Source organism: Cetorhinus maximus, chromosome 26, assembly GCF_964194155.1.
Source record: "Cetorhinus maximus chromosome 26, sCetMax3.hap1.1, whole genome shotgun sequence".
NCBI classification, from domain to species: domain Eukaryota; kingdom Metazoa; phylum Chordata; class Chondrichthyes; order Lamniformes; family Cetorhinidae; genus Cetorhinus; species Cetorhinus maximus.
In genome coordinates this window covers 36,228,532-36,242,208 of record NC_135904.1, presented here as the reverse complement: position 1 = coordinate 36,242,208, position 13,677 = coordinate 36,228,532, and the positions used below count along the sequence as shown (strand labels likewise).

The following is a 13,677-nucleotide window of genomic DNA, read 5'->3' as shown; positions in this document are numbered from 1 at the left end:
TAAGTATGTATGCTTGGCTGAGAGTCCAGACAGCTATTAGAGTACTAAATCACCTGTGCCCCATAGAAATCATTGTTTGATTGACAGCCCAGGCTCTCTGATCTCTGCTGTCAATTTCACAATGTTCATTTACACAAGTTATGGTTTCAGGGATTTGTGGCTTTTTGTATTGATGCTTTAAAGGGTCTGGATGATTGACATTTTTATTAGCTTGTTATATGACTTTTTTCAACATAGGAGAAAGTTATGAATGAACTACTCTTTAAAGCTTTTTTTTAACATATCCCCCTATATACTATAAGGTTCATTGGTTCTAGACAGTGTATAGTGTGTCAATAGGCATGGAAGCTAGGCATTGTGGCATGAGGGCCATTAGGAGATGGGTGGAATGGCAGAGCTAGGCATGGGGGCATGAGGGGTCATGAAGGAAGTGTGGAAGGAGAGAACTTGGCATAGAGGGCATGAGGGGCCATGGGGGTGGTGGAATGGCAGAGCTTGGCATAGGGGACATGAGGGACCATAGGGGATGGGCGGGGGGCATGAGGCAGCATGGATGGGACATGGGGGTTGTGAAGGGTGAGGGCTGGAGAGCCTTTATGTTTTCAACTGGGAAGATGTCCCACAGTCCTGTTAAACAACCTGCCTCGGCACCCTGCTGCCCCTGTGGCTGCCTCCTAACATTTTCCCCGGTCGGCTGGCCTGACTACAGTCCGCCCCTGCCCCCCAACGGGTATTTTCTCCTGAGGCAGGTGGGCCAAGCTGGGAATTTACCCAACTCCCACTACCAGCTTCAAGGTTAAAACTCCAGGTGAAGATGTGGGGAAACGCAACAGTGATGGCATGGTTCTCCTGGGTCTTTGTACCTGCTGCAATATGTCAATCACTAACGCCATCTTTAGACAGAAGACAAAGTACAAAAACACTTGGATGCACAGAAGATGTAAACACTGACATCAGATTGATGTTATCACCCAACCGAGCAACTTAGACGATATCATGATCACCAGGGTTATGAGGGGAATGAGTGCTCCACAGACCACAGGATGCTGAGCTCCAAGATGAAATTCACTATCTCACTGACTAACATGCACTAAGACAGCTAGATGTGCAGAAACTAGCATCCACAGATTGAGTGCTGTGAACAATTCTGGCTCAGACTTGAGGAATAGCTGTCCTCTGAAGAAAACTCAAGTGATGATGTTGAAGTGGCATGGTCAACCTTCAAATCAACAGTCTGGAAGCTGCCAGTGAAGTCCGGGGAACATGGGGCAGAATTTTACGCCGGCGGGATTTTACGGTCCCGCCGAAGTCCATGGACCTTTGAATGGCCCACCGCGTTTTACAGCCCCACCCCTACCATGGCAGGGCCATGAAATTCAGCCCACAGAAAAGAAACCACCGAGATTGGTTCCATGAAAATGGTGGTCAAATTCAGGAACTGCTTATATGCAGCATGGCTGGGAAACAAAGATACATCCGCTGCTAAGAAATCACCCCAGGAGATCAAAAGGAACCTGTAACATAAGCTGTATTGGATGCTAGATCAACAAGCCAGAGAGCTTCATGTCTACGCTGATCAACATGAGGAATATCTTTAAAGCCCTGAAGACTGTGTATCGATCCTCCCTCACGTGACTACTCACCTGTTCTCAGCGCTGATGAGGACTCTCTCCGGCTGAACACTTCAGGGTGTGTTTAATCGTCCATCCACCATAAATGGGGTAGATATAGACAAGCTTCCAGAATAGGCGAGCTTCAATGTGAAAACCTGGACTGCAAACCCTCTGTTGTGGAGTTTGGCAGACAGGATCCGAGGAGACACTTACAAATGTGGGGCACCCTAATTAGCTATCAAAGTCACAAAATTATATCATTGAATATGAAATCAACAAACTGCTCCTCATGAATTTAGGGATGGCACAATTTTTAATTTGCACAAAGGAAATGAACAAAATTCTGTGGGTGGAATCTCCCAGATTTGCACTAAGTGCAGTAGCGGGTGGGTAAAATGATGCAATGGCAGCTTTTCACACCGTATCATCCCAAACTCCACTGCATTAGTTATGCATTCCCAGGATACTCACCTTTTCAATGGCGGGTGGGCTCTGATTCACCTGCCACACTGTCACTTCACCGTTTCATCACATTAGGCACCACATTTAAAGCACAGCCGCGCGCAGTGCGTCTAGCCCAGGACTGCAGCAAAGAAGACTTGGCAAGAAGACTGCAACCCTCGAGCGCCTTTTGGACACTGTGGAAGCCCGCTGTGATTTCCTCTATCCCATCTCTGGCCGCAGGAGGGGCATCTACATGACCACTCCAGCTTGGTAGGCAATGGCAGTGGTGATCAGTGCCAAGGCTGCACTGAAGAGGTTGGTCATCCAATGCAGGTAGAGGATGGATGATCTCATCCATGCAGCCAGGGTGTGGCAACCATCACATCACTCTAAACTCTCACACTCAAGCCCATCACACATTCACTGGCATCTCACTCACTGCCAGCTCAAGGGACATTACCACTCATTCTCACACACACATTCCCTCATGTGTACATCTGACCTCATCTCCTCTGGAGACTGCCTTCTCAACCTTCACTAGCTTAAGGCCACTTGCACAGATCAACATGTTCCCCCACACACACCCTGGGATACCCTCCTTCCCCAGCCCAGCTCTCGTCCTGCAGCCTCTTCCCTTGCCTGAGGCCACTTCTCCCCCTTCCCCAAGCAAGCCCTAGCCCTGCAGTCATTGAAAGGCCACCATGTCTAGCTGATCTGGTGAGTAGAAACCTATCCATGAGCCCCCCTAAAAATGATGTGGTGCTGTCTGTGAGGCCTGGCACTGATGACCATGAGTGCTGACTGAAGCAAGGTAGGCAACCAAACCTTGAAGTCCCGAGCGAAGTGCCGCCCGCCAAGTGCACGCCTTATATATGCTGATGTGAAAAACGTCAGCCCCCTGCAGTCATGGGCGGACGATCCAGCGGTGGGGGGGAATGAGTCCGGCAGGCTGGCTTTATAATGATATGCTGATGTATTACAATGAGTTTCCCGACGTCCGATGGCAGGGTACGCGGCCCACCAATGCAGGCAGAGTGGACGATCGCAAATTGGTTTCGTGACATCTTGAAACCTAATTTTGGCCTTCTCACCATATTGTCCACTCACGTCACTGGACACGCCCGACGCCGGTGGGCACAGAAAATCCTGGCCTATGTGTGACCACCACAGAGGAATCTTGCTGCCTGCAGTCTGCTATGTAAGCATCAGGTGGAGTGATGCTTCTTGTCAAGCTGTGCTTCCCCCCCCTGCTCTTCTTGACAGACGTGTGGAGTTTCTGCACCTGAAATAGAAGTAACGGACAAGAGTTAGCATTTAGTAGCACAGGTTAAGCAGAGACTGATAATAGCTTCTGAAAGCAGCAACATGTCATGTATCATGTGTAAGGGTGAGATGGGAATATGGGTAAGATAGAGTAAAACCCTGCAGGACATGTCCTCCAGCCTTGACAGATATCATGGCCCTGATAGGCCCCTGACCATGATGCCCATCAGTTTCTCTCCCAGTGAGGACAACAGATGGATGCAGTGAGGCCCCCAGGTCCCTTGGTGCCTGGTTCTGTCTGGTCCTATGGTATCCGCTCCCTGGTATTGTTTGTGACCTTGGCCTCCAAGAAAGTAGACATGCTTGTCAGGGTACAATAGTTTTCCTGGTGTTTGAAAGATGGCAGAGGAGGTAAAGGAGTAATGGTGAGATAAGTAGCGGGCACAAGTGCTGCAGTAGGAGCTGGAGGAATGGGAGTGAGTTGTGCTGCAGTGATTGGAGGAGAGCACTGTGAATCAGGGAAGGGTAGGGTTATGAGCACAGGGGCTATTGTATATTTATATTCAGAGCTGTGCTGAGATGACACAACAGTTTCTATGTGTGTAACAGGTTTTATTCACAGGGCTTTAAAATATCTGTGCCGTGCTTACGTCTCTAGCTTCAAACCATTTCTACAGTTTGTTCACTTTTCTTTGAGTCCACACCCAGGCTTAACTAATCAACACAGTGAGCATCAATAGTAAACAGACTCACATAATCAAACCCAGACAATTGAGTACTACAGGGACTACATATAGTGAGGCCATTGATAGAGTAATGAGAATTATGAGCTAGAAGGTTTACAGTAGTTACCCGCATAATGTCACCCAACCTTTGCATACGTTGCAGCCATGTTCTGAGGCTCATACTCTTCACACTGACCCCCTTCATCTTTCAGATGAGATGTTAAACCCAGGCCACGTCTGTCCCATTAGGAGATTCTATGGCACAATTTTGAAGATTTGATTTAATTAAGGAGAGACAATTCCATAAAATCATGCTTGTCTAATTGAGTTGAATTTTTTGATGAAGTATCAGAGAAGGTTCGACAGAGTACCTCATAAAAGGCTGAAATTGAAGTCCATGGAATAAGGGGGCCAGTGTCCAATTGAATCAAAAATTGATTACAGAATTAAGGACAGAAAACAGCGAGTCAAGGTAAATGGTTATTTTTCAGACTGGAAGATAGTAGACAGAGGTGTTCTCCAAGGATCAATGCTAGGACCACTGCTTTTTTTGCTATATAAAATTACTTGGATTTGAGGCTACAGAATACTGTTTCAAAGTTTGACAATGATACCAAACTTGAAGGAGTGGCAAATAGTGAGGATGATACAAATCGCCTGTAACAGGACATAGATAGGCTAGCAAAATGGACAGACAAGTGTTGGCTGGAATATGATACAGAGGACTGTAAGGTGATGCATTTTTGCAGAAGGGATCAGGAGAGGCAATATAGATTTCATGGCACAGTTCTACAGAGTGTGCAGGGACAGAGAGACTTAGGGTTCATGTGTATGCCATGCCACCTTCAAAGATGCAAGGAGAGTAATTAGCAAAGCATATGGGATCTTGGGCTTCATAAATAGAGGCATTGAGTACATAAGCAGGGAAGTTATGATGAACCTTTACAAAGCTCTGGTTCGGACACAACTAGAGTATTGCACCTGGTTATGGTCAACACACTTTAGGAAAGATGTGAGGGTCTTTGAGAGGGTGCAGAAGAGATTTACCAGAATAGTTCCAGGGATGTGGGATTTTAGTTACAAGGTTAGGATGGCGAAGTGGGTTTGTTCTCTTTTGAGCAAAGGAGATTGAGGGGAAATTTTAAAGAAGTATACAAGGTTTGGATAAGATAGACAATGAAAACCTGTTCCCATTAGCTGATGGTACAAGGACCAATGGGTCACAGATTTAAGGTTTTGGGCAAGAGAAGCAGGGTAATGTGAGGAAGAACTATTTTACACAGCGATTTTTAATACCACGAGGGCGGAGGAAACAGAGGCGATTTCTAAAGGAAATTCAAAAGGCACTTGAAGGAAATTAACTTGCAGAGCTGCAGGGGAGTGGGGCTGAGTGGATTGCTCCACGGAGAGCCAGCATGGACTCGATGGGCCAAATGGGCTCTTCGCCGTAAATGACTATATGAGATAAATAATCAGATAATATTTTTTGTGATGCTGGTTGAGGGATAAATATTGACCAGGAGACCATGAAGAAAACCCCTGCTCTTCCTCCAAATAGTGTCACAGGATCTTTTATGTCCACCTGAGAGGGCAGATAGGGCCGTAATTTGAAGTCTCATCTGAAAGACAGCACCTCTGACAGCATGGCACTCCATCAGTACTGCTGTAGAATGTTGACCTGGATTTTGTGTTCAGGCCTCCAGAGTGGGATTTGGACCCACAACCTTCCAACTCAGAGGTGGTACTCACTGAGCCACAACTGACAAATGGACCAAAAGAGTCCTAGGTGAATTTAACTTTGGATAGTCACAATCCTTTTCCTTATAAGCAAGGGTTTGAAGCACCAAACAATCCCTAACTTAGTATGAATGGCAATGTCACTTTGACAAACCACAAGATAGCTGGTGCAGAAAGTAGCAGAAATGTCACCCAGGTGCAGGAGGTACTGTTCTGAGGTATGAGCTTATTGTTGGACAGAGTGAGGGAGCTTCACTCATCACCTGGGAAAGCTTAGTATTCATACTAGACTAGCTCTCAAATCCACCACCTTGATCGAGCACAAAAATGAATAAAGTAAAAATAAATTCAAGTTGTTGTTCAAAACAGCTGTCAAAAGCATCTTAGCCATTCCCACTGAGTTGTTGTGCATGGCTGTACCCAGCTGTGTGTGAAGGGGAAAGAGGTTTATTATAACAGTCTGCATCCTGGGCAGAACAGGTGTGTTCTGCACTCAGGCTAAGCATCTCGCTGCCTGATTATTGTGCTTCATTTCACAAGAGCAGACCCAATTATCACTAGGACATGTACACAGAGCATGCGTAGGGGGCTGGGTTTATTATTTTATTTAATTATACACATTATGTTAAAATATAGTTCTGGATTCAAGCGGCAATAAAATCTCTCTTTAAAAGTCATTATCTTATTTTATGTTAATCTTGAGCTTCAGGATTTGTAATAACGAATAGCGAAAGTTTTTAAAACCTTTTTGAACCAGTTGTCTCCTTTGTAAAGAGACAGACCTTAAATTGGTATGTCATCTTTTTATTAACCTAAAATCTGCACTGTTTACCTTTACCCCTCTGTAATGAAGGATACTGTGGAAATACATAGCCCTGTCTCTGTGAAATTTGAACCAGAGGCTAATGGATGATAATGGGTTTGGCTCAAAACCTCGGGCATTTTTGCATTTTCTGGAACCAATTGAACAGAATTAGTCTCCTTGGGAAGATTTAGGAAACATTTATAGCTCTTTCAAATAACTTCGTGCAGTTTTTTTTTAATTGAGTTTTTGGATGGGATAAAGGTTTAATAACTGGAAATCAAAGATAATTCTGAGAGGGAAATAATCCTTCTATTTAGTGAAAGTCTTTATCACTGGTGCAGTATGTCAGTTTTACCCCACGGCTGTGAATTATTTTTGTGCATTCCTATCTCTACAGCCAGGTTATCTTCCAGTGGGCTTGTGTAAATTTAGTTGAGGCTTTTCATGTAATAAAATCAGCTCCCCTCCACCACCCCCCCCATAAAAACTCACAAATGTTTCAGTTCATTGTGACATTGCTGCAAAACTGACAAAATTGCCTGGCTCACTGAGCAACAACAGATAACATTTTGTAAAACAAACTAAATGTTTCAGGAATCTTATTATTACCAGGTAACATTCTGTTTAGCTAATTAACAGCGTGGCTATGGGTCTCAGGCCCTGTTGTGCCATAATATTCTGCTCACAATAAAGCCCAAGATATCCGGAAACAACACCAGGAGGTTGCTTGTAATTAAATCTCGCTGTGTTTTATTATGGAACCAATAACGGAGACACCTGTTTGTTATTAACAGAAGATTGGCTGTGATGGAATCATTGGCTCAGTGGCCAAGGAGGATCGCTGTGGGATGTGTAACGGTGATGACAAGTCCTGCAAGATCATCAGAGGAGATTTCAATCAAAGCCGAGGAATGGGTGAGGATAAACGACAGAGGCCGCTGTAGCTGGCCTTTTATCTTCTTCCTAATAAACTGGCTTAAAAAGTGCTGCATTTATAAAACCACACACTGTAGTGAGGTGAAAACCATTTGGATAGCAATAAATATTTAGGGTTCATTTAGGCTGCAGGCTACTTGGGAACCATTTCCTTGGCAAATCACCAAGCTTTTGTTTTATGAAAATCAAAGCCAGTACTTGCGTGTAGTCCAAAATTACTGCCAGCCAAATTAAACTGTGACCATCATATTACATTTCTAAGGTTGTGGCCGGCTTTCCTATTTGCAGGTAGAGCAGAACTGGGTTTCTAGGAATTGTGGAAAGGAAAATACGCTGGAGGTTGTTATGCTGGAACTTTGTTCTAACGGGATTTCCAAGACTTTTCTGAATGAGCAGACCAGGATCTGACCTCCACAGTCGTGGTATTGCTCAGGAACCTGAAATGAGAGGGAACCTTCCTGGTTCTCCTCGTACATCCAAGGAGCAGGAGGTGTGGGAGGGGAGGCGGGGGTGCGATGGGCAGGGGTGGGTGACAGTGGGAGGTGGAGGGTGTGGGTGCATCATAAACACAGGGCAGTGGTGGAAAATCCTTAACACTGCCTGTGGGGCTTGTGCATGGCTCAGATCTGGGGTGGGGTCAGGGTGGGCGGCCAGGAATGTCCCACTAAGCAACACCACAGCAGTAGGTCTGGTTCTCCTCTCCCCCAGAAAGGCTCCTCTGACCTGGGGCCCTCTGGCAGGTGATTTCCTACAGCCTTGAATGCCCTAAACCAGTACCAGCTGGGGGCATGCCTGTACCAGGAGAACATCTGGGCCAAATGGTACTTTTCCAATGCCCAGCTGAGGGTGATGGGCCCTTAGGTAGGACAAGATGGTTGGAGTTTTACCAGCCTTTTTGAGATGGGCTAGGGGAAGAAGAGAGGTGGCAAAATGGCAGTGGAGGGTATTATGAGGGAAGCCCAATGTGTTCCTCCCACCAGGGGATATTCCAAGAAGTGGGAATGGCAATGGCTCAGCTGCCTGCTGACTGGAAGCGGACGGCCAGTTAATTGGCCTATTAACTGCCATTTTACGACCTCGCTGGCATTTTGCCAGTATTGCGACGGCCTCCCAGATGGGGGGAGGGGGTGCCTTCCTTTCTGCAGGCTCGATGACGCATGGAGTGCCCCACCAACGGCAACGCTCACCCCCTCAGCCCCAACGCTGCTGCTAATTGGGGCATGCCTCAGATTACTGTAGCCTGCCTGCCTGGCACTTCAACATGGAGGTGCCCTCTCTTTCCGTGTGCAGCCTCAGCAGCAGCTACCTCTATAGGTTACAGAGCTTCGAGCCTTGTGATTGGGTGTGTGGGCTCAGGATATTTTGTCCTGACGTCAGGACTTCACTCTTGCCGCTAAAATTCTAGCCAATTATTTTAGAATTTTACAGCATAAAAGGAGGACATCGAACTATCCAACTAACCTCACTCCTCCTGCTTTTTCCCCATAACTCTGCAAATGTTGGATGAGCACTTGGCACGTCATAACATTCAAGGCTATGGGCCAAGTGCTGGTAAATGGGATTAGGTAGGTAGGTTGGGTGTTTCTCACATGTTGGTGCAGACTCGATGGGCCGAAGGGCCTCTTCTGCACTGTGTGATTCTGTGATTCATAACATTCAAGTAATTATCCAATTCCTTTTTGAAAGTTACAACTGGTCTACTTCCATCATCCTCTCAGGCAGATCATCATAACTTGCTGCACAAGAAAATTCTCCTAATCTCCCCTCTGGCTCTTGTGCCAACTATCTTAAATCTGTCTCTCTGGCTACCAATCTGCTTGCTTGTGGAAAGTTTCTCCTTATCTACTCTATTTAATTAACATAATACTGTTTTCTTTTGCAACATCACACAGCTAAGATTTTAACTGAGGGATGTAGGTTACCTGGCTGTTAAAGATTATTTTTCATCATATTTTACAATAGATGTCATATGATGAGAGTTGTTCAGGAGCTTCCATTAGAAACTTTCTAGACATCTTGAAGAATGTTGGAGGAATGTTGGTACAACGTTGGAGTTTAATAAAATAGATGATGAAAAATGCATTCCAAAAATAATTTCATTTCAGTTTTTGGGGGTATGGTGCCATGATGGTTATAGCACTGGATTAGCAAACCAGAGATCAATCATTCAAATCCTATCACAGGCAGTAATTTATTGGTTGGCATCAGATAAAATGAGTGTGAAACTTGCCAACAGCTTCACAACTGTCTTTAAGGAAAGGAAATCTGACACCCCGACCCAGTCTAGCCTACGTGCGACTCCAATCCCACACCACATGGTGGGCACTTAATGCCCTCGGAAACTGAGTGAAATTTCAAAATTTGCTGATGATGCCAAACTTGCAGGAGCGGCGAGCAGTGAGGATGATACTGATCGACACTAACAGCATGTAGACAGGGAGTAGAATAGGCAGACCAGCGGCAGGTGGAAATTAGTACAGAGAAATGTGAGGTGATGCATTTTGACAGAAGGGTACAGAGAGAGGCAAAATATGCTTAATAGCATAATTCTAAAGAGTGTGCAGGGGTAGAGGGGCCTTGGGGTGCATTGTGTAGATCTTTGAAGGTGCTAGGACATATTGAGAGAGTGGTTAGCAAAGCATATCGGATCTTGAGCTTCATAAATAGAGGTACTGGGGACAAAAGCAGGGAAGTTATGCTGGACCTTTATAAAGCTCTGGTTAGGCCACCACCAGAGTGTTGGGTCCAGTTCTGGCACCACATTTTACAAAGGATCCTTGATTGAGTGCAGAGGAGATTTACTGGAATAGTTCCAGGGATGAGGAATTATAGCCACAAGGCTGGTTTAAAGAAGCTGGGGTTGTTCTCCTTGGAGCAAAGGAGATCGAGTAGAGATTTGATAAGAATGTACGAGATTATGTTTAAAGTAGAGGTGGAAAAAACCTTCCTATTAGCTGATGGTACAAGGACTAGTAGACTCAGATTTAAGGGGCATAATTTTTTTGCTGAGCGGGTGGGCGTGTGCCTGACAGTGGGTGAGCATGCACCCTCACGCAATATTTTGGTCAGCGGGTGCGCACAGGAGTTGGAGCCTGTGTAGAGCCTGCCATTAATTAAGAGGCCAGTTAAGGCCATTAAAAAGGCAATTGACACCGATTTTTTGTTGCTCGTGTGATTTCGTGCTCGTCTCACGGGCAAAACGGGCAGGTGGACAGCTGACAATTTCCAAAACCTCATCCATGGGCAGGATAAAAAGGGTCAACAGCATTGCCGGTGTGAGTGGGGAGGAGTTTGGTAGATATTTTGTTGCTGGTGACTTATTGGTACTTGGCAGCTTCATCTCTGTTCGGGGCTTCATTCTTAGCATTTCCAGGCTTCATTTCAGGTCTCATTGCTGTCTCCAAGGAGCCCAGAGGATTCAGACTGTGTGGAACCTTCCAGGCATCAGACAGCCTTCTGTAATGCTGGTAATGGGGATTGTGGTCTCCGCTGGAGGCACTTCTTGTGAGGAGGAAGAGAGGGGCAGAAGGGAGAGGAGGCCGGGTGTCCCAATGCAGCTTCCAGGGGAGGGACCTGTGGGGGGAGAGGCGCAGGCACAAGGGGTGCAGGGCCAGCAGGTAGTCCAAGGCGGAAGGGGTTGCAGAAGACGCCACTATCCTGTTGCCAGGGTTTACAGGTGGCGATGCAGCTACCTCAATATGTCTGAGGTGCAATGCTGAAGGAGGCTCCACCTCTCAAGGGAGACAGTGACCTCCATTTGTCAGATGATTGGGCCTGAGATCAGCTCTGACTGTGGGGGTGGACACCCCATGCCAGTGGCACTGAAGGTCACAGGGGCCCTCAACTTCTACGCATCCGGCTTTTTCCAGGGATCAGTGGGAGATCTGTGTGGAGTCTCCCAATCAGTTGTCCATAGTTGCATGAGGCTGGTGACAGCTATGGACTTTCATTCATTTCTGTACAAAGGAGGCCAGCCAGGCTGAGTGAGCCAGAGAGTTTGCAGCGATTGCTGGGTTCCCCCATGTCCAGGGTGCAACCGACTGCATACATGTGGCCATCAAGGTGCCAGCGGGTCAGCCGGGTGCCTTCATTAACAGGAAGAGATTCCACTCCATGGGCAGAATTTTGCCGTCGGCGAGCAGGGGGCGGGGCCTGCTCGCCAACGCGGGATGACATCAGGCGGAACCCCTGACATCATCCCGCCCCATTTAAATTTTCAGGAGGCTGGCCCGCAGCAAAATCAGCTGTGCACCCGCCGACCAATCAATGGCCATCCTGCTCTCATGCCCACATGTCCGTCCTTGGCCTACTGCAATGTTCCAGTGAAGCTCAACGCAAACTGGAGGAACAGCACCTCATCTTCCGACTAGGCACATTACAGCCTTCCGGACTGAATATTGAGTTCAACAACTTCAGATCATGAACTCTCTCCTCCATCCCCACCCCTTTTCTATCCCCTTTTTTCAATATTCATTTTTATTTTTTTTATTATTTGTTTATTTTTTTCCACTTATTTTCAATATTATTATTATTTTTAAAATTTATTTCCATTTCTATGATTGTTTTATCCTCACCATTTAGCCTATTTTGATCTTTTTTCCCACACCATCCCCTCCCCCCACCCCACTCCCACTAAAGCCATCTGTCACTTGCTCATTCTGCTTTCCACTCTAAATGTCACCATCAGCACCTCCTTTAGCCAGTATCGCCACCACCCTTTGACCTTTTGTTTATGACATCTTTTGCAATCTCTCCTTTGCCTCCACCTATCACTGGCCTTTTATCCAGCTTCACATGTTCCACCCCCCTTAAACAGTATAAATGTCATCACATTTGTACTTCTCATTAGCTGTGAAGAAGAGTCATATGGACTCGAAACGTTAACTCTCTCTTTCTTTCTACAGATGCTTTCGGACCTGCTGAGTTTTTCCAGCAATTTTTGTTTTTGCTCCAGCCTAACTGGATGGATGGCTGCTGGGTCACAAAGGCTCTCTGTTGAAAAGGTGGCTTTTGACGTCTCTCTGCCACCTGAGTACAGAGGCAGAGCAGCGTCATAATAGGAGCCATGCCTCCACAAGGGTGGTGATAGAGAGGACCATAGGTCTTCTGAAGATCCGCTTCCGATGCCTGGACCATTCAGGGGGTGCACTACAATATCTCCCAGAGCCGGTGTCACTGATATGGCTACATGCTGCGCTCTCCACAATCTGGCACTGGCAAGGGGGGCCCACTGGAGGAAGAGGATCTTGACGCAGATCCACAGGCCACAGAGGATGAATCCAGTAGTAAGTCCGAAGATGAGCATGATGAGGAAAAGGCTGAGGGCGTGGAGGCAGATTTCGGTAACCTCCAGGGAGATAGGGACACCTTGGTCCAACGCTCCTTCAGCTAGGCTGCCAAATAGGCCTACCACCTCATACCAGGGCTGCCGCCTCCATCCCATATCTCTGAAATGACTCTTTCCTTTAACCCCAAACTCCACTCAGTGCCAATAGACTCAGAGATTCTTAGACTTTTACAGCACAGAATGAGGCCATTTGGCCCATCATGTCCACGCTGTTCAACAAAGATCTAACTACATGAATCCCATTTTCCAGCGCTTGGCCAATAGCCCTGGAGGCTATGGCAATGGAAGTGAATATCTAAATACTTCTTAAATGTTACAGGGGTTTCTGACTTAACCACTCCTTCAGGCAGTGAGCTCCAGACTCCCACCACCCTTTGAGTGAAAAAAATTCTGCTCAACTCCACTCTTAGCCTTCTACCCCTTACCTTAAATTTATGCCCCCTGGTTATTGATTAATGGAAGAAGTGCCCTCCAATCCCCCCTATCTATGCCCCTCATAATCTTATACACCTCCATCAGGTCCTCTCTCAACCTTCGCTGCTCCAAGGAAAACAACCCCAGCCGATCCAATCTTTTCTCATAGCTCAGATCCTCCAGCCCAGGCAGCATCCTGGTAAATCTCCTCTGCATCCCCTCCAGTGCAATTACATCCTTCCTATAATGTGGTCATTCGAACTGCATGCCTGTGGCCTAACCAGCATTTTATACAGTTCCAGCATAACCTCCCTGCTCTTGTATTCTATGCCTCAGCTAATAAAGGCAAGTATCCCATATGCCTTCTTAACCGCCTTATCTACCTGTCCTGCT

The 13,677-nt window shown here is 46.5% G+C and overlaps 1 protein-coding gene across 2 annotated transcripts in view; it reads left to right on the top strand.

Moving 5' to 3' along the window:
- Positions 1-13,677, top strand: part of adamts17 (ADAM metallopeptidase with thrombospondin type 1 motif, 17) — a 582,619-nt gene that overhangs the window by 421,852 nt on the left and 147,090 nt on the right. For both annotated transcript variants that reach the window (XM_078530484.1, XM_078530485.1), the window contains exon 15: positions 7,382-7,502. In XM_078530484.1, coding sequence (XP_078386610.1) covers positions 7,382-7,502 — 121 coding nt within the window. The remainder of the gene's footprint in view (positions 1-7,381; positions 7,503-13,677) is intronic.